The sequence below is a fragment of the Gorilla gorilla genome, chromosome 18 (assembly GCF_029281585.2).
Source record: "Gorilla gorilla gorilla isolate KB3781 chromosome 18, NHGRI_mGorGor1-v2.1_pri, whole genome shotgun sequence".
NCBI classification, from domain to species: Eukaryota; Metazoa; Chordata; class Mammalia; order Primates; family Hominidae; genus Gorilla; species Gorilla gorilla.
In genome coordinates, this window is record NC_073242.2 from 29,208,044 (window position 1) to 29,229,147 (window position 21,104).

At 43.9% G+C, this 21,104-nt stretch overlaps 2 protein-coding genes across 7 annotated transcripts in view; one reads left to right on the plus strand and one right to left on the minus strand.

Moving 5' to 3' along the window:
* Window positions 1–3,175: 3,175 nt before the first annotated feature.
* Window positions 3,176–21,104, plus strand: part of LOC115931110 (sulfotransferase 1A1-like) — a 37,667-nt gene continuing 19,738 nt past the window's right edge. For 2 of the 4 annotated variants that reach the window (XM_063700077.1, XM_063700076.1), the window contains exons 1-2: window positions 13,999–14,122; window positions 18,098–18,207. Coding sequence is in view for 1 of the 4 variants with exons in the window: in XM_063700075.1 (XP_063556145.1) it covers window positions 3,392–3,461; window positions 4,740–5,193; window positions 8,482–8,608; window positions 18,098–18,207 (761 nt within the window). In the remaining 3 variants the exon portion in view is untranslated. Of the gene's footprint in view, window positions 3,462–4,739; window positions 5,194–8,481; window positions 8,609–13,998; window positions 14,123–18,097; window positions 18,208–21,104 lie in introns of those variants that run through there. The other 2 variants (XM_063700075.1, XM_063700078.1) reach the window with 2 other exon arrangements.
* LOC134757498 (N-alpha-acetyltransferase 60-like) lies at window positions 12,499–13,495 on the minus strand. 3 transcript variants are annotated; one of them, XM_063700081.1, is made up of 2 exons: window positions 13,004–13,495; window positions 12,503–12,705 (listed from the first exon to the last, which is right to left on the minus strand). In XM_063700081.1, the coding sequence occupies exons 1-2, from the start codon at window positions 13,338–13,340 to the stop codon at window positions 12,503–12,505; spliced, it is 540 nt and encodes a 179-aa protein (XP_063556151.1). In that variant the 5' UTR covers window positions 13,341–13,495. The 3 variants fall into 3 exon arrangements, with proteins under 3 accessions (XP_063556149.1, XP_063556151.1, XP_063556150.1); XM_063700080.1 differs by having other exon boundaries at window positions 12,541–12,777; window positions 13,005–13,493; XM_063700079.1 differs by having other exon boundaries at window positions 12,499–13,459.

Genomic DNA, 21,104 nt, shown 5'->3' on the forward strand with positions numbered 1-21,104 from the left:
GTTCATAAAAATACTAAGACATTGTTTGTCATTTTTATTCCCATTCTCTCATGAGTATATGAATAAAAAAGTTAATTCCAGATTCCACATTGCAGTTAACCCTTCAGAAATGACTATTCATCAGACTTTAATCTAATATGATAGAATAGACACAGTTATTTGAAAAGGCCACTAAAGCCCTTTGTTCATTTGTAGTTGCATATCTGTGTGGAGTTGCATTTTCTTCACATACTTCAGTGAAAACAATCTATTGCAAAAGAGTGAAGGCAGAAGCAGTTGGGAGAGTCTAGTTATCTTTTAAACCAGCCACTAAAGAGATTTCAAAAATAGAAAAACTGTACTACCTTTCTCACTATTTTTGGGTAAAATACAGTTTTTTTCATTTAAAAATGTTATGCTAACATGATGGCTTTGTAATTAAATGAATTAAATATTTAAACACTTCTCAGCTTTAATTTCTAATATGGCAAATATCAATAGAAGTAACGCTCCTAAGAGCTTTCTCTTCGGGATGCTTAGTAATTTTTAAGAGTGAGGACTTCTGAAACCCAAACATTTGAGACCTAGTGCTGTAAAGTACAAAATAAAATGTAAACATTTACCCAGTATCTTATATAGAAAGAACATCAAATAATATTTGATCACTCCAGACATCTCTACACAGAGATAAGACAGATAAAAAGACAAAAATGGCATCAGATTATATATTTTTTAATAACATTTAAATTTTAGTTTTACTTGATTTTTTTTTTTTTTTTTTTTTTTGAGATGGAGTCTCACTTTGTTATCCAGGCTAGAGTGCAGTGGCATGATCTTGGCTCACTGCAGCGTCCGCCTCCCAGGGGCAAGCGATTCTCCTGCCTCAGCCTCCTGAGTAGTTGGGATTACAGGTGGCAGCTGCCATGCCCGGCTAAGTTTTGTATTTCTAGTAGAGATGGGGTTTCACCATTTTGGCCGGGCTGGTCTGGAACTTCTGACCTCAAGTGATTTATCCGCTTCAGCCTCCCAAAGTGCTGGGATTACAGGTGTGAGCCACAGTACCCAGCATTTTACTTGATTTTTTTTTTTTTTTTTTTTAAGACGGAGGCTTGCTCTGTTGCCCAGGCTGGAGTGCAGTGGTGCAATCTCTACTTACTGCAACCTCCACCTCCCGGGTTCAAGCAATTCTCCTGCCCCAGCCTCCCGAGTAGCTGGGATTATAGGCACGCACCACCACGCCCAGCTAATTTTTGTATTTTAGTAGAGACGGGGTTTCACCATGTTGGCCGGGCTTGTCTCGAATTCCTGACCTCAAGTGATTTGCCCGCCTTGGCCTCCCAAAGTGCTGGGATTACAGGCGTGAGCGACTGTGCCCGGCCAGGTTTTACCTAAACGTAACAGAAATTGTTAAACTTAAGGAATTGCTGACCTTGAGGTGCTTTTTCTACAAGAAATACTAATTTCTAAAAGATACCTTTATGGTTAAGAAAAAATGATAAAAATCAATTTTGTACTACATGTTTGAATTTTATGTATCACCTCCCCCCCCACCATGCTTAATTTTAGACCATGTATTTTGAGACTTCTTCCTTGTGAAAGATGGGAAAGTTAGCTAGCACACCCTCTTAATTCCTACGTCTGTTTAGTCTTGAGTCTCTATGTAATTTGATGCCAGTGTGTCCTTTTGCTACAGCTTCTCCATTCCTTAATTCTTTATTTTGATTTACCTCTTTATCTGTGTGGTTTCTTTGTCTGTTATCCTCCTTGAGAAGAATTTGTGGAGTTACCTGAGTTTTTGCATGTTTGAGAGAATGTCCCCATGCTGTGAATGTTACTGTGAAGAAGTCTGACTGAGGTGTTTTCTCCTTTGTATCTGTACTTTTTCTGCCTACACTGCTTCCTCATTTTAAACATTCTTAGTATTGATCACTCTTCATCATTTTTTTCTTGGAACAGGATAAACCCTTTCATGTTGTAGAGTCATGTCAAATTTCAGGAAATTTTTCTTCTTGTTATAGTTGTTTTTTTTTTTTCTTTTTTCTTTTTTTAAAGACAGAGTCTTGCTCTGTCACCCAGGCTGGAGTGCAGTGGTAAAATCGTAGCTCACTGCAGCCTTGACCTCCCCGGGCTCAAGCGATCCTCCCACTTCAGCCTCCTGTGTAGCTGGGCCTATAGGCATGTGCCACCATGCTTGGCTAATTTTTGTATTTTTTGTAGAGACGGGGTGTCGCTATGTTGCCCAAGCTGGTTTTGAACTCCTGGGCTCAAGTGATCTGCCCGCCTCAGCCTACCGAAATGCTGGGATTACAGGTGTGAGCCACCGCTCCTGGCCTGTTGTTATAGTTTTAAATATTTTTCTTCTTTTGTCTTCTCTAAAATAATTTTATAGCTTTTTTTCCCCTGTTTCATTTTGTTTGATTTCCTTTAGTCTAGTGCTTTCAAAAATCAAGCAAGCATGAGAATCACTTGGAGTGCTTATAAGAACACAGATTCCTGGGCCCCAACCCCTTCAGGCTCTACTCCAGTAGGTGTGGGATGGGGCCTGATGATTTGTATTTCTGACAAGTTCCCTGATTACATTACTGGTCCAGGTCCACAGAGTAGCCCCGTGGTCCTCCAATTTTGGGTCTTGGGGTCCCTTGACTCTTAAAAAATTACTGAGGTCCTCAAAACACTTTGTAAGTTATATCTGTTGATAGAAAAACTGAGAAAAATGTACAAATAGTCATTAATTCATTTAAAAATATCTGTGATGAACCCATTACATATTAACAGATAATATGCTTTAATAAAAAATAACTATATTTTTCAAAGCAAACAGAAAAATTCACTGAGAAGAGTGGTGGTGTTTTACAGTTTTGCAAATCTCTAACATGTGGCTTAGTGAAAGGCAGCTTCTGCATTTCATCTGTTGCAATATCCCATGTGATGTAGCCTCTGGAAAGCTCCATTGTACACTTGGAGATAATGAAAGTGAAAAAGGAAAAGAACATCTTAGTATTCCTTTAAAAATAGTTTTGAATTTGTGGACTCCCTTCCCGGTAATCAACAGCCATTTTAATGTAGATAACCTCTGTCTTCTGTTTGGTAACATGTTCTTGTAAGAACTTACTGTTTTGTGTCCATGTATTTTAATATGTAAGTGGTATAGTGAAACTGTCATTCTGTTTCTTACTTTTAATTTGACTGTATCTTTTTAAGGTCTCTCCAAGCTGTTGCCCGTCTGTGCCTTAGTCCTCTACTTCTGCTCACTGTGTGATATGATACCTGACTCTGCATTCCCTATCCTCTCCCGCCAAGGAGGAGGCCAGACTGCCTCCAGCTCTCCCCCTCACGCCTGTCCCTTCATGGACCCGTGTGAGGGTTGCGTTGGGAGCATACCAGGAGAATGGTCAGGTGAAAGGATATGTGAATGTTTAATAGGACTCCAGAGTGCCAGGTCCTCCTCAGAATGGCCCTTCTTCCTGCACCGCCTTGTGAAGGTTCCTGCATCCATTCCTTGTACTTGACGTCTGGCATTTGCCAACATTTTTTCAGACTCCTTTTAATTTGCTTTTTCTGATTACTAATGAATTTGAAATCTCTTCATATGCTTTGGAGTTTCTTTCTCTGAAAATTGTCTCTCCATATCAACTGCCTGTTTTTGTACTGGGGTTGTTGTGTTTACTGATGTGTAGCATTTTAAAAATAGATTTTAGTTTTTAGTCCTTTTCGATGTTAGAAACTGTGAATATCTTCTCACAGTCTGTTGTCTGCCTGGTAACTTTCCCTTAATGTTTTTCATTGATTAGGAACTCTTCTTTTATTTTTATTTTTTATTTTTTGAGATGGAGTTTCGCTCTTGATGCCCAGGCTGGAGTGCAATGGCGTGATCTTAGCTCACTGCAACCTCCACCTCCTGGGTTCAAGCGATTCTCCTGCCTCAGCCTCCCAAGTAGCTGGGATTACAGGCATGCACCACCATGCCTGGCTAACTTTGTATTCTACTAGAGACAGGGTTTCACCATGTTGGTCAGGCTGGTCTTGAACTACTGACCTCAGGTAATCCACCCGCCTCGGCCTCCCACAGTGCTGGGATTACAGACATGAGCCACCGCGCCCAGCCTTGATTAGAAAATCTTAATTTTGTTATATTCATCAGTATTTTTTGTTAAGGTTTTCTTTTTTGGTAGTTTTAAGGAGTCTTTTTCTCTCTTATATTTCAAATACTCTTATAGTTTCTTCTGTTAACTTTAAAGTTTTATCTTTGGTTTAAGTCTTTAATTCATTTGGTGCCCAACTTTGTATGTGGTGTTAGGGATTTTTATTTGTTTATTTATTTAATGGTCATGTATCATGCTTTTCAAAAGCAAGGTCATGATTTGGGGGAACAGTAGCAAGAAAAGAAAAACTTGAGTGGATTTGGGGTTTTGCAGCCAGGGAATAATCCCATCTTCTCTTCACTTATGTCTCCTGGGAAACTGCTGTTGTACAAATCTCACTAAAACTAAATTTGAGTCAAAACACTAAAGATTGTATCCAGATCCCCCTCACTAAGAATCATAATCAATTATCTTATTTTTGCTGTACTGTTAAAATTTCCTAATTAGTGTTTAACTTTGAGCATATAGATTTTATTTTTTTATTTCATAGGTAACTAAACTGATACATATATGTATACATATATATATATTTTTTTTTTTTTTGAAGAAGAAGAATTACTTAAAGTCATTTGTAAGAGATTTGATGCTGGATAGCTTAAAAGCCTTTCTTATTTTCAGGTGACTTACTGAGTAACCTGTTGCAGAGTCCCAGTTCAGCCAAACTGTTGAATCAGCCAATTCGCATCCTTGATGTGGAGAGTGAGTATATCTGTTCCCTGGCTTTGGAGTGCCTGGCCCATCTCTTCAGTTGGATTCCTCTGTCTGCCAGCATCACCCCATCCCTCCTTACCACCATCTTCCACTTTGCACGATTTGGCTGTGACATCCGGGCCAGAAAGATGGCGTCAGTTAACGGCAGCAGCCAGAACTGTGTCTCGGGTCAGGAGCGCGGCCGGCTGGGGGTCCTGGCCATGTCCTGCATCAATGAACTCATGTCCAAGAACTGTGTGCCTATGGAATTTGAGGAGTATTTACTGCGTATGTTCCAGCAGACTTTCTACCTCCTGCAGAAAATCACCAAGGATAACAATGCCCACACAGTGAAGAGCAGGCTAGAAGAGCTCGATGAGAGGTAATGAAACCAAGTGTGGAGCTGGTGTGCCCCAAGAAAGGGCCCTGACTGTTTACCATGCTGTGCTGCATGGCATCTGTAATCCTCTTTGATTTCAGAATATGGGGCTCCTGGTGAGGAACAGAAAGGTAGGTGTGTGCCAGTAAGTCTGAGATTAGCTGGAAGGGCTTGGGTGGTTAAGGGAAGTGACTGAGTTTGAAAAATGCTTGTGCCTTGTGTAGGTTTGTTGTCTTTTCTCCCCATCCATCTCCTGTCCTCCCTTCTACTCCTCTTGCCCCCTTTTCCTTACTATTTGCTTGCAGGTCTGAGGTGGTGCAGGGACTGAGACTGCTGCTCCTGCGTAGCCAAGAACAGGAGAAGAGGTCCGTGGAGGTACAGGAGTTATAATCGCCTTTTCTCACTTGGTGTCAGTTTTTACTATTTGACTTTTCCCAAGTGAACATCCTGCAGTATCCAGGAATGTTGTTGTTATTGTGAGTTTTACACCAATGGCAAGTTTTCATCAAACTATAGGAGGGATGTTAATGTGTGCACAGGTTAATGTAGCACACAGCTGTGTTTCTTTGTTATTGTCCTCTCGAGTGGAGCCTACAATGACCTACTTTTTTTTTTTTTAAAAAGCACTCTAAAAGACGACTCCATCACAGTACTCTGAGGCAGGGTTTCATGATTTATGTCTCTTGCAGATGAGGTCATTTATGTATCTTACAACTGCTGCTGTATGAAAACAGGAGGGAAGTTGGAAACTTATATTATGAACAATCAGATTGACGGTTTAGAGACTTTCTAGCAATAAATCGTATCGAATTAGTAAATATTTACAGATGACATGGCAGCAACAGTTGCTAATATTCTCAGTTTTCCTTAGATTGTCCTTTGTTATTAAGCTATATAGAATTAAGCTATTTTCTTTTCCTTAGAGTAAATAGCAGAATATAAAATCAAGTGCATAAAGTTGAAAGTTTTAGTGCTTTTTAAATTGGGCAGTTTTGTAAAATATTTCTAAAATTAAAAAATTGGTACATAAGATTATTTTGGTTTGGTTTATTGTAAAACCGTGATGTTTGCTCTGTATAAGAACACAATCTGATATGGTAATATGTTCTTAAAAATTATTTGGTGATAGCTTTCCATATGAATTCAAAGGCATCATTATTCACACTTTCATATTCTTTCTGTCTGTGGTTAAGAAAGGCTGTATTACCTTTTTTTTTTATGATCTGTGTGTCTCATGTCAATATCTCTTCATATGTTAATTTAAAAATCTAGCTGCTTGTATCAACTATCAAATATCAGTTGTTTTGACTTTAATCATAATGTAGTCACAGACAACTTTGTTGTGGCTTCCATTTGGATGGTATAGAAATGTCATTATGGATTGTCTATGTACTGATGTTGTTACGTGTAACTTTTGTGCTCTTGGTTTTACATTTTAATCCTGTGCTTCCTATTGCCCTGTGAAAGCTGAGAGGTGCCTGGGAGCAGAAAGGTGACATAAATAATGCTGTGTGCTTGCTTCCTGGCTCTGGGTCCCCTACCACTAATTCTAAACAGCTCAGTCCATTCTCAGTTGTTTAGGAGCTGCTAACCAGATCCTTGGCTTCTCTTTCCCTCTACTGCCTTTCCCCCTAACTTTCTACTGTTCATTAGCACCTGTACCAGAAGGTGGGCAAGGGAAAGAAAATGAGGTGAAATAAAATCTGTAGTTTTAGCTACTGAACAGCCTTGTTTGTATTTTTAAAAAATTGGGTTAGATACTAAAGTAAAATTGAGATTGTTCTGTATTTAGCCCATGGCTTTTTTTTTTTTTTTTTTTTTTAATGGGTAGTAGGGAATTGAGTGCACCTTCCTAAAGAACAGTCAGCTGGGTGGTGACTTTGAATATCCGTGTAAAACTATCATGCGGTACATAAGTGAGTGAGGAAGGAGTTCCTGCTCTTGAGTATTAGTGATTGATGACACCAGAGAGAAGTGTCTTTGTATGTTCCTGTCTCTAAAAACAGTTGATTTTAGTGCCTTACTGTTTTTCGAGTACTTGGCCCCATGATCCACAGAGACAGCCATTCTCTTTATCAAAACAAATTAATATGTATTTTTTAAAAAGCTGCAAATAAGCTCGGCCGCATAGAGGTCAGGCAGGCAGGCTGGCCACCGTCAGGGAGATAGGTCCCAGGAGCAACCTGGGACATTTTATTTCCGGGCCAGTTTTGCTTTTCTGAGTAGTAGTTTTCTCTGCTTTTATTATTTTACATATCTCTGTTTTGAAAAATAGCTTTTGCAGTAATGAGTTTCAGAATTGCTTTTAGCCATTATTTCATTTTCAGCTAAGGCCTAGTATGTCTTTACCTTTTTGTGTTGGTCTCTGAAATGTGATTTATGAAGGTATGGCCATCTCATTTTCTAATCACCTTTTGGTATTTAGGGGCTTAAAATGACAGTTTCTGAAATGTGAGAGTGATGATGTGCTGTGTATTTAATAACAGAGATCTCTTATCCTTGCAGCTGTGACCCATACTCTTCTGTGAAATGATTTTGTGAATACAAATGAGTTGGGGATTCACTGTGAAGTGAAAAGAAAGAGCACTGGATTGGGAGTGGATGATAGTCCTGTTCTGCCATGAGTTGGCTGAGTGACTTTGGGCTGGTCACTTTACCTCTCTGGGCTTCATCTGCAAAATGGAAGCATCAGACTAAAGTCCCTGAGGCTTGCCCAGTTCTAATAGCCTTCCTCCCTTATATTTGAAATCACTTTTAGAGTATTGGGTTGTGCTATGTTTAATTAGCACCAGGAACCAAAGGGGGAAAAATGGCCATTAAGTTGCAAGCCTGAGTACATCTTACCTGGATGCCATGCCCTTCGTAGCCTGGTTTTGTTTTTGTGTCTTTAGCACCATTCACTTTAGTATTTTGGCCTCCCGGAAAGAAAACCAGCCTTCTAGACTTGCCAGATTGAAATGACACAGTGATCTGCCCATCAACTTTTTATCATTTCCCTTCACTTTAATTGGGTCACAACACAAATGACTTAGAAAATGTGAGCGCACTAGATTATAAGAAGCCTTAGCAGACAGTGTCTGAGGATTAAAGTTGCTTTTCTGCTATGTTTCAGGTGGTTAATGGAATGAAGGGTTGCCTGTCCTGTAGGTAATTGTTGCAGGCCTTTATATTTTTAAAAGAAAATATATTACAAATTTGTATAGTTCTGTACTGAAAGAACTTTGGATTGAATTTAAGTTCTAAGGAGGTGGCTGGGTTTCTTATTGTCACCTTTTGTCTTGTCTCATTTAGCTATATCGAGAAGTTTACTGACTTTCTTCGGCTCTTTGTGAGTGTTCACCTAAGAAGAATCGAGTCTTACTCCCAGTTCCCTGTGGTGGAGTTTTTGACACTTTTGTTCAAGTACACATTTCATCAGGTAAAGCACCAAAGTCATCCTTCCCTTCCAGAGAAAAGGTTTATTACCTTGTTACTTTGAGAAGAAAGAACTTTTTCTTTCAACTTTATTTTCCAAACATTAATATAATGCTTATTATGTGAAGAGTCACAGGTTTAATCTTCCTAACATCCCTGTGAAGTAGGTTCTATTACCATTGTCATCTCTGTTTTGCAGGTAAAGAGACTGAGGCACAAAGAGTAACTTGCTTAGAGTCATACAGTTAGTAAGTGGTGGAGCTGGGATCTGAACCCAGAGTCAGGGCTCTTGACCACTATTATGTGAGCAAAGCAAAAGACAGGAAAAGTCTGAAATTAAGGCCTTTAGTTCTGTTCTGTAACTGCCACTGAAACCTCCTTCAAGAAGATTATATATAGTGAAGCTCTCAAGAGTTAAGTTTTGGTAGTGTCCAAGTTTTTCTCCCCCTCAACAAATATTTTTTGAGCTCCTATTGTATTCCAGGATTTAGACATACAACCTTCACAAGCAAAGTCTTTGCCTGCATTGAGTTTACTTACATTCTAGTGACCCTAGTCATTCTACTATGTGTGTGTACACACACACACACACACACACACATAAAAAATATATAAAATTATATATGTGGCTTTATTGAGGTATAATTTTATATACCATGAAATTCACTCATTGTAATTGTATAACTCAGTGATGTTCAGTGAATTCATGGAGCTGTCCAAACATCACCACAGTACAATTTTAGATATTTCTATCACATCCTATCCCCCGTGCCTGTTGGTGTGTGTTTTATCTTAGTTTTTAAAGTTTTTGGTAGACATTGGGTCTTGCTATGTTGACGAGGCTGACTTTGAACACCTGGCCTCAAGTGAGCCTCCTGTCTGGGCCTCCTGAAGTGCCAGTGTTACAGGCGTGAGCTACCGTGCCCAGCTGTGTGTTTTTAAAATAAGCTTTTTATTGAAGTATGACACACATACAGAAAAGTGCATAAATCTTAGGTGTAGTTAGATGAGTTTTCCCCAAATTGACATATGCATGTAACCATCACCTAAGTCAAGAAATACATTGTTGCCAGCAACCAGGAAATCTCCTCATGTCCTTTCCAATCACTTCCCCTCGTTTCTCCCCAGAAGTAACCCCAGTCCTGACCTTAATACCACAGACTAGTTTCGCCTGTTTTAGAGCTTCTCTGAATGAAAGCACATAATGTATGTTTTATCTGTGTTTTTATTGGCCATCGTGTTTGTGAGCTTCGTTTGCGTTGTGTGTGGCAGTCATGTGTTGATTTTCTTTGTGCTGTTGTTAAGTCATGGTTTGCAAGTCCACTCCCCTGCTGATTTGGCTGCTTCCAGTGCTTGCTGATCTTGCAGTGAACATTCTTGTACGTGCTTTTGGATGTACACAGATAGCTGTTTTAGTTGATATGTACCAGGGATGAAACTAATGGGTCACTGAGGACATTTGATTTTAGAAGTAGCCTTTTTTTTTTTTTTTTTTTTTAACCACTAGTGTTGTAGCTTAATGTGGCTAGAGGAAAGGCAAGGGTCTAGGCTAGGAGGGTTGTGTATATGACTTAGAGCAGGGGTTTGTTGGGAAAGCTGTCCTTTCTCAAGGAAGATCTTGGCATGTGAAAATAGAAGAGGACCCAGTGGTAAGGATGAGCCAGTCCTGGGAGCAGGGGAGGGAAGGCCAAAACTTGAAGAAGCTCAGAGGTGTCAGGTAGAGGGGCAAGTGCGTGCAGAGCATGAGGAGAGCCATGCCGAGGTCATAGTCCTCAGGAGAACTTGAAGTGACTGCAGGAGGGTGAGGATGTAGGGGAGAAGCATCAGAGGTGGAAGAGTTTTGGGACATCCAGAGGAATTTTAAAGGAGACCATGAAAAAAGAGGATTTGAGAGAATTTTTTTTTTTTTTCCAATGAAAGTCTATTTATTTGCTCGTAATGAGACAGAACGCTACAATCTGTTCAACACGGGGCTGGACACTGCAGTGATTAGGGGCAGGCGCGGGGCAGGGTGGGGCCTCTGAGCCCGAGGACAAATGTCCATGGCAGAGCCTTCCAGAAGACTCGTCCCTTACCCTGTGGGGCAGAAATAGAAATCACATGATCGCCACTGATTCACAGTGGAGAGGGCGCTGAGCTGCGCCTGGCAGGCAGGCAGCCTCAGCAGAGATTCAGGCAGTCAGCATGGTGCGGCCCTCCCACCAGCACCATCAGGTCAGCAGAGGTTCAGGCAGTCAGCATGGCGCGGCCCTCCTGCCAGCACCGTCAAGGAGGGGGATGCTCCTCCTGCCTGGTGCCTGCCTTCATTCTGAGGGCCCCTGGCCCCAACTGAGGTCAACAGGGGACCTGGGGCTGCCCCAGCACCCTGAGAGCCCGCGGCTGGGCAGCTCTGGAGGAGGAAGGACACAGGTCCCTGAGGCCCCATCTGCCCAGGGTTGTTCCTCCCTCTCCCTCCTCCTCAGGCTGGGGCAGGGTGGCGCTGCTAGGACCCTCTGCCATGGCTTTGTGACACTGCAGCTATGCTGGGCGGGACTCCGCCCCCCACCCCACCCCTGCATCGGAGGGCAGGGCAGGCAGCAAGCAGCATTTGGAATGCAGGGTGGAGAGGATGCTAGAACTGTGTGATGCACCTGCGGCACTCACAGCGTCTCTGCCCTCAGAGGCTGAGGGCCCACAAGGCACAGGACTGCCCCCTGCCCACAAGGCCAGGCCCTACGAGACACATGGCAGCCTTGAGGCCTAATGTCGAGCTCAGCTTCCTCCTGTCTGCATGTGGCCAGGCCTCGGAGCAGCAGCTTGTGGCAGCATGAGGGAGGGCGGGGAGGACCCAAGGAGTCTCGGCGATGCCTGTCCTCAGCAGGTCAGCTGAATGGAGCATGCCAAGGTCCGACGGGCAGTGTGACCTCCCAGGGCACTGGTAACTGCACGGAAGGTGCTGAGGAGTAGGAACCATCCCCATGCGTGACCGCCTGTGCCGGGGGGCTGAGCCTCAGAGCTCTGTGCTTGTGAGGAAAGCCTCCCCCAGGCTGCCCACCCCTCATCAGCCCCTCGTGGAGGAGCGGAGGCCACTCCTCACCCCCCAGGCTTCTTTGGGCTGGTTCTGGAGGGGGACGGGCCATTCCCTTTATTGCGCCCCCTTGTTCCGAGGCTCCCGTGCCTTTACGGTCAAGTGTGTCCATAATACTTGCGTTCCTCCCTTGCAGGACAAAGTCCCCTCCAGCTTTCCAGGAAGGAGCTGCAAGAACAGGCAGTGGAGTGGGAGAGGCCCAGTGAGGGCAGCCCCCTCCCAGTGAATGCAACCACGCTGGGTCAGCCCTGGGGACGGTGCATGCGCAGGGGGGCAGGGCCAGGGCAGCAGGCAGAGGTTTCCAGAAGCAGGAAGGGGAGCTGAAGAGCCTGTGGGAAAGAGAAGAGCAGGGCAGGGTGAAGGCCCGGCGGAGACACTCTGCCCACCCCACACCCCGCCTATGGGCCACACAGCTGGGCCTGGGTGCTCCAGGAGCATGAGCCCTTCTCCAGGCCATGGTGTCTGCCTGCAGCCACTAGGCGCCTCTCGGTCCCCACACAAATAAAGGCACTGATGGATCCAAAGTCGGGTGCACAGCCCAGTGGCCGTGGAGCCTGCTGTGTTAGCTTGGCACAAGTCACCAAACCTCTGGGCTGTGCTGGTGCGCAAGGTGGTGGACTCTGCAGTCCCCACGGCCCCTTCCAGCTCTGCCGTTCTCTGTGCCCATCCAGGGCCTTCTGCTTTTGTGGCTGGAGGCACCAAGCTCCCATATCCTCCTGTCTGCTGTGGCGTACCTGCCACGGATGGGCATGCTCTGCGTGTGCCCACGATGTTCTGTTCCCGAGCCCGTGTAGCACCGGGCCTGCGGCTGGGGCAGGCCAACCAGCCCAGTTAGATGGCTGGCAGCTCCTTGCAGAAAATAGAAGGGGTCAGATGGACAGGAAGGCGGGCTCTGCGGGGGGCCAAAGGGTGGGGCCTGGTGGCGGCTGCCCAGCCGACATCACATGGTCCGGCTGTACTCGATGCCACTCTTGGAGGAGATGCCCGACCATGGCAGGAAGCTGCAGAGCAGGCTGTGGGCCTGGCGGTAGACTCTGTGTGGAATGGAGCAGGGGCTCAGGCTGGCTAGTGCAGAGCCCAGGTGCTGGATGTAGTCCAAAATCGTCCAGGGAGGGTGGCCGCCGTTGATGTAGAGGACATAGGTGAAGCCATCTTTGAGGACCCCTCGGATGGAGTAGTAATAGGGGAGATAGTGGTGCTGCTTGAAGTCTCTGTTTTCATAGAAGTTTATTGCTGTGTTGTTGGTGGTGAGGACATGCAGGTAAATGGCTTTGCAGTGGTCCTGGGCGGTGGTTGATATGTGATCCTTTAAACTTTCAAGTAAGAGGGAACCTATGCCGTGCTTCCTGAACTCTTTCACGACGCCCAGACTCAGGATGTACGCGACTTGTGTGTCAACAGAGAAGTTGGATGCTAGAATATCTCCATCCTCTTTATGTATTTTGGTCCTGTTCTTAATTTCAGCTACTATCATTCCCACAATGGCACCTCTGTAGGTTGCAGCAAGGGAAAAGAACTTCTTGTTGGATGTGATATCACGATACCATGAGTCTGGGTACTCGATGGGGAACCAGTCGCCACACAGGTGCTTCACAGTGTCTATGTCATCGTGGCAGAGGAGGCGCAGGCTGACCGCGCTGAGCGCGCTGGATGGCACCACCTCTGTCATTCACACCTCGTGGGGGAGCCGGCGGCCGCTGGGGGTGTTGTAGGGCTCAGCGCATCCTGGAGGCGAAGGGAGCCGGGAAGTGGGACCGCGCGGAGCCCGCAACGAGTTATGTAACCGGCAGGGGCCGCAGCCGGGACGGAGGCGGCAGCCCGCGGCACTTCCGCCTCCCGCTCCCCGAGAGAATGTTGAGTGAGTGTTAAATAGCGTAACAGAAATGAGGGAGCTGAGGAGCCAGTTCTGAGGCCAGAAACAGGAGGCTTACTTGGGGGAGATGGAATGACAATGTCTTGACATTTCACTCTCTATGTAAAATGGGGTCTTCTGGTGTGTATAGTATAGAAGAAAGTGAAACATCTTTTAAAGTAGGCATGTCTTATGCCTGATTCTTTGGATTGGACCCAAAAGTTTTGTGTTTGAGGTCTGCTTATTTCTATTAGTTCTGTGTCCTTGGAGAAACCTTAAATTTACTTAGATTTCAGTTTCCTCACCTAAGAAGATAGACTGCAGTGGACATCTTCAGGCCTTTCCCCTGGCTTATTTTTTTATGATTCTTTCAGTAGACTCCTATGTGTCATCGAATTGAAAATGGTGGTTTTATATATTTATATATTATATTTATATATTGGGAAAGTAATTGGGGAAAAAGTATGCTCATGAAGCAAACCACAAGCTTCTTTCCTCCTCTCTGTACCTGGAATGGTCAGATGAGCTCCTTTCTGCTCTCCTGTCTCCTGTATGAGGACCTTCCTTTCTGGGAGCAGGCTGGCCACCTGTGGGAGTAGGTATGTCTTTGAGGTCCAGACAGAATCAGATTCTGAGCATTAGGTAGAGGGACAGGAACCTGAAAGGTACACTGTCCCAGCTTACTGTGGGTAAACCAGGGCAGACAGCCCTTTGCTGGGGAGGTAGAATGGTGAAAAGGTGTCAAGGTGCACTCTAGGACCAAGGCCTGCTTATAGGGGAGGTCTTTGGAATAAGACTTAAGAATGAGAAATTAAATGATCTCAAGAGACAGCTTTAAGTTCTCATCTGTTCACTAACAAGTATGATCTTACTCTCTCATAGCTTTATTACCTGTAATGTGGGAAAATGTGTCTTTCTCTCGTCTAGAGGGTTATATAAATATATTTAATATTCTTGCCTGTTGTTTCTAAAATTCACAAATTTTAGTACAGTCATGTGTTGCGTCCCTTAATTGACAGGGATGTGTTCTGATGAATGTGTTAGGTGATGTCATCGTTGTGTGTACATCATAGAGTGCACTTACGCAAGCCTAGATGGGAGAGTCCATCACACACGTAGGCTAGGTGGTGTAGGCCACAAACCTGTGCAGTGTGTTACTGTGTAGAGTACTACTCTACTATTCTACTGTGTAGAATACTGTAGGCAGCTGTAACACAAGGGTAGGGATTTGTATCTAAACATAGAAAAGGTAGAATAAAAATACAGGGGTTATCTTATTGGGCCACTGTCACACATGCAGTCTATTGTTGATGGAAATGTTGTTATATGGTACATGACTGTACTGATGAACATAATTTCGAAGAACAGTCATAAGACAGAAGATGGTGCTAGTATCTTCCTTAACCGTTTCTCCTTTTCTGTTTCTTTTCCTGCATTTTTCTGTAAATGCCCTGCCGCCAGCGCCTCCAGGTAGCAGTGCTCAGCAGGTGTCTGCTGCCTCCTGCTTTGCTTTGCTTGCTGAGCCTCTTGGCTGTCTATAAACCTATGTCTGTCTGTCTTAATGCTCCTAAGCTTAGTGCGTCCTCACCACTTCCTTCTTGTTCTTGTGTTTTTCATTTTGCCCCTTCTTCCTGAAACTGTGCCTGAGATGGTATACCCTGGGGGGAAGGGCTGTGGACCACAGAGCCTTAAGATCCACCTTCCTTTTGTTTTTTTTTTATTTTCTTTTTTTTTGGAGACAGAGTTTCACTCTTGTCGCCCATGCTGGAGTGCGATGGTGCGATCTTGACTTACTGCAACCTCTGCCTCCCGGGTTCAAGCAATTCTGCCTCTCAGCCTCCTGAGTATCTGGGATTACAGGCAAGCACCACCCCACCTGGCTAATTTTTTGTATTTTTAGTAGAGATAGGGTTTCACCGTGTTGACCAGGCTGGTCTCGAATTCCTGACCTCAGGTGATCCACTCGACTCAGCCTCCCAAAGTGCTGGGATTACAGGTGTGAACCACCGTGCCTGGCCAAGATCCACTTTCTAGTTCTGATTTTGTTCCTTAATTGTCTTGTTACCTTGGGCAAGATATGACTGGACTTGACTTTTGAGCCTTGGTTTCTTTATCTGTAAAAGGGGAAGATGCAAAATATTTGTTCACTTTCCAAGACTCTTATGAAGATCACATAGACCAATGCAAATGAAAACTAAACACTGTAAACCACCTGGAAGATAGAATGGTATCATTAGTTTCTTAAAGAAACCTGGATTTGTAGCCCTGGAATCTGAAAAGTAAATTGGGGTCTAGGTCCATTTTAAAAATGGGTCTATGAAGGTTTTGAAAAGTTAGGCGACTTCAAAAATGGAGCCAGCCCATCATCTTGATGACCGGAATGAACCATGTCCACAGCAACTATCAGAGGCCAGGTCATGGGCGGCCTGTGGGCAGTGCACAAGCCCTCGCAGTGGGGCCTGCAGGAATGGATGTGAAAGGTGGTGCTTCAGGTTATACAGGGTGTGTCTGCTCACCTTTCCCCCAGCCTTGAGCATATAGCAAGTCCTCAATTCACATGCATGAAGTTTATATGTATAATTATAAAGTACTTTGACGGAGCCATAATACTTGGATTTATGTGGTAACCTTTCCCAAAGGCACTTCCATATGCATCTGATGGGCTGTGCTCTTTTGAGGGGGCTAGTGGATAGTTTTGAACCAAGGAGGGATAACCTTGGTGATTGACTTGAGGGAAGCTCAGCAAGTTGAACCCAGGACAAGAGTGTGTCTCTTGGATGGGCAGGTCTAGTGGCCTGTCCAAGGACTACTCATATCATTTCTTTCTTCTTTTTTTTTGAGACAGGGTCTTGCTCTGTTGTCCAGGCTGGAGTGCAGTGGCACGATCTCAGCTCACTGCAACCTCTGCCTCCTGGGTTCAAGCGATTTTCCTGTTAAGCCTCCCGAGTAGCTGGGATCACAGGTGTGCATCGCCATGCCCGGCTAATTTTTGTATTTTTAGTAGAGAAAGGGTTTACACCATGTTGGCCAGGGTGGTCTCAAACTCCTGACCTCAAGAGATCCACCCGCCTGGGCCTCCCAAAGTGTTGGGATTACAGATGTGAGCCACTCCGTCTGGCTGCCGTATCATTTCCATGTGGCTTATTCATTGTTTTTCCTGGTTATTCTCCTGGTTCACTTCATGTCGTGGATATTGTCAGTATTGCCAAGTATGAGGTAGAGACAGGACTTGGTCATTTTGTTTTCTGAGGTTGGTCCTGTCTAGTTCCAGAGCTACCCTTTGGGTCGTGAAGTTGGAATTTGCCTGGCTTTTTAAGTTACACTCTTTTCTTTCTTTTTCTTCCTTTCCTTTCCTATTTTAATTTTTTTTCTAAAATATACACACCGAGTCTCACTATGTTGCCCAGGCTGGTCTCGAACTCCTGGTCTCAAGCAGTCCACCTGCCTTGGCCTCTCATAATGCTGGAATTACAGGCATGAGCCACCACGCCCAGCCAAGTTACACTTATTCTGTCTCAGACTTCAGCTTAGGTACAGAACTCCCACTGGATACCGCCACCCATTGTTAGTTATTTCTTGGGCACCTCCATGTATGCCCTTGTAAACGTCTAGATTTCCATGTGGATCAGCAATGGAAAGAAACTGATCCAAGAAGGTCATGTTATTATTTATTTTCATATTTGATCTTGTCACCAAATGTGTGGTCCAGTGAGACAGCCACCAGCAAAACCAAAGGAGTCTTTCAGGTAGTGAGCATTTGAGTGGAGATATCAGGGTTTGGAGCCACAAGTTGAACCTGAATGCATAGGGGAAGGAGTAGCTGTTGGAGATTGTGTTGCCTGGACTTTGCATGAAATAGAGTCTCAGAGCCCTTGAGAAAGTTAACTAGTGCAGTGGTCTTCATTGTACTACTAGGATCCTACAAAGACTTCTCACTTTGTTCCTCCACATCAGCACCTGGTTGGAGGTTGCTATTAGCACGTTTGACACCCTTGCTTTTGCAAATGGGATAATGCCCTGAGGGTCAGACTTAATGAGCTCATTTTCAGTCTGTTCTATAGAAAGACTGCAAGTGTTACTTTCCTTACATTCAAATGTGTGAACCTGTCACCTTTGGAGCCACTGAAACTGATTTTTGCTTTCGTAATGGTTTGTAATGGAAAGAGCATTGGCTGGGGGTAAAGGGACTTGTTTTTACCTCTGGCCTTGAACAACTTGTATCTCTGAATCTCGATTTCTCTCTGGAAAATAGATTTAAACTAGATGATCTGTAAGAGCCCTCTCTACCAGTCTCAGATTTTAAGATAGGTTTTTGCTTGACTTATTTTATAACTCAGTTTATGCTGCACAGTAGCTCCCTCGTGATGTGTTCCATGGTACCCTTGTCTCGTAAGGTTCAGGAGGGCCCAATGGTATAGACCGACTAAAAGCCACCAGTTTTGGTTACCAGGAAACTGGGGAATCTAGGCTTATGATTTCATCATTCTGCTGGAATTAAACACTGGCATGCGTGTGTTTCTAAGGAATAGTAGCATTAAATAATTTCATTGTCTGGATTTTTTTTTGTACCATAGCCTACTCATGAAGGTTACTGCTCTTGTTTGGATATCTGGACGCTGTTTTTGGACTATCTGACAAGTAAAATTAAAAGTCGTCTTGGAGACAAGGAGGCAGTTCTCAACAGGTAAACTCCTCAAACACTGAAAACTAGATATGGTCATTTTGCCAGTTATTCTAGTGGCCTAAGGGACAGCCATGCATCTGGACCTTTTCAGCAAAGCTGAGTCATGTAAGCTGTTTAGGCAATAATGCCATTGAGCATTTCCTTTTTTTTCTCCTTTAAGTATTCCGTTAAGACTTTTTAAAATTTTTAAAGTAATATGTATTACTAATTTTTTTATATTTTAGTGCATTTGTGTTAATGTTCTTAATTTTTTAATAGCCCTTATTTTAGAGATACAAACTGAAGTATTTATTGGATAAAATGATATGACATCTGGGATTTGCTTAAATAACCCAGTGGGGGTAGAAGGGAAGTGGGTTCGTGTAGAGAAGAAACAGGCTGCCCATGTGTTGGTGATTGATGTTGGAGTCAGTTCCTAGGAACTTGGGGTTCATTATGTTCTTAGCCCATTTGTATGTGTTTGAAAATTTCCTAAATAAATTAATAAATACCTGTTAAGAAAAAGTTGTTCATTTTTAAATCTAGGAAAAGATATAGGAAAATGTAAGGAAGATAAACATAATCCCACACCCCAGAGATAATTGCTTTTGCACCTTTTGTTGTATTTTTAAAAAACAGAGAATGCGGAATGGTTTGTTTCCCCCCCCCCCCCGTATGTTTCTCAAACCCATTTTTCTTGCTTGCAGGAAGAGAGTATATTTCCTGTACAATATGTTCTTTGTGCCACAGGGTGGGGAGAAGAGGAGGGGAAGGTGGAGATTCAGCATGCCAGGAAAATAATGGCAGCATCCATATATGGGGAAAGTAAATGTGGCAGCTTTTCTTAGCAGAAACATACCCATCATAGTCTCGGTAGGTGACTGCATCCCAGTCACACAGTGAGCAGGCAGTCATGAAGGAGGCAAAGAAGCTATATTTTGCATTTTAGGATCAGAGTAGTTTCCTAATAAACTAAAACTGATTTGTATAATTTGTATATTTATGCTATGAGATTACAAACTAGGTGATCTAGCCCTAGGTACTTTATCATACTTAACAGAGTGCCTGCAGATTTTACTCAGTTTGGTTATAGCTCCTACTTCTTTGCACAGTATTTATAAGAGCAATTTCAGATTAGGTGGTCATTGTGTTGTAAAACCAGTGCATGAGGGGGTTCTGTCGAGTGGAAGCCATGACGGGGAATCGCACAGACCTATGTTTGGATCCTGGTTTTGTAGTTCCTACCTAGGGATACTTGGGTAAGGTACTTAGCCTGTGGAAGCTTCTGTTTCCTCATTTGTAAAATGAGGATGAAAATAATAGTTGTTGAGACATTAATTGAAATAACGAACTAACATATTTAGAATGCTTGGCACACTGCAAGTGTTCAGCTGGTGGTGGTGTTAGTGAATACTCTTTCCCCATAAATGTACCAAATGGAGGAAGGTGGAGAGGAGAGACTCCACTGCAGAGAAAAGGTTGGGCTGGAACTCCAAAGGCTTTTCCATTGCTGAGGTTTTATGAGTTTAAAAAATTCTAAACAGGACCTAGATGTGGTAGTATGTACCTGTAGTCTCAGCTACATGGGAGGCTGAGGCAGAAGAATCGCTGGAGCTCAGGAGTTCAGAACTGTTGTGTGCAGTGATCATGCTGTGGCTGGCCACTGCTCTCCAGGCTGGGAACATAGTGAGACTCCTTGTGTCTCTTGGTACCAGTCACTGGTACCATTTGCTGAACTCTGTCTCTATTGAAAATTAAAATAAATAAATATGCAAATATTCTGTTGAGAATTTTATTTTCCAAGTTTAAACATTTGTTCTTTTGTTCCCAAAGATGGTTTTTGTAATTGTGGAATAAGTTCCAGGTTGCTACGGTGTCAGGTCACATGTGTGATTATAGGTAGTATGTTCATATATCAGAAATCGTATTACACACAGGAGATCCTGTTTTTGGTGAAGTTGCCAACTTTAAGTAATTATGTTTTTGAAATGAGATTCTTGAAGGAAAAGTTACTTGTGCCAAAATAATCTTTCTTGCATGCTAAATAGGCATATCTTTTTGGTTCTGGGACTATGCCTCATTTTTCTATATTTAGTGGTAGATATTCCTTCATATCTCTCAAGCTTGTTGTGAGAATAAACTGAGGAAATGATTAATATGAAAATGCTTTTTAAAAAACAGTACAAGGCCGAGTGCGGTGACTCATGCCTGTAATCCCAGCGCTTTAGGAGGCCAAGGCAGGTGGACCACGAGGTCAGGAGTTCAAGACCAGCCTGGCCGAGAAGGTGAAACCTGTCTCTACTAAAAATACAAAAATTAGCTGGGCGTGGTGGCGGGCATCTGTAATCCCAGCTACTTGGGAGGCTGAGGCAGGAGACTCTCCTGAACCCGGGTGGCAGAGGTTGCAGTGAGCCAAGATCATACCACTGGACTCCAGCCTAGGCGACAGAATGAGACTGTTTAAAAAAACAAAAACAAAGCACAAATGAGAGATGTGAAGAATATGGTCCTGTTGAGAAAATATATACTAGCAGATTATTAGTATTAAACACACACTTTTGCAGATCATTATACTAATAGAGCAGTGGTATAGAGAATTTAAATTCTTTTTTTGCCACGTTGGTGGTGACCTTCCACGCCAACTTCAACTACGTGTGGCTGGGCCTGCTGGAGCGCGCGCTCCCGGGCCGAGCGCCGCACGCCGTGCTGGCCAAGTTGCTGTGCGACCAGGTGGTCGGTGCGCCCATCGCGGTCTCGGCCTTCTACGCCGGTGAGGGGCCGGGGGGGAACCTGGGGGGTGGGACCCAGTATTGGGGGACTGGAGGCAGGGACTCGGGGATCAAGCGGCTGGAGGGAGGGTGCTGCAGGAGCCTGGGGACCCGGGCAGGAGCCGGGGCTCTGAGACCGGAGCTGCTTCA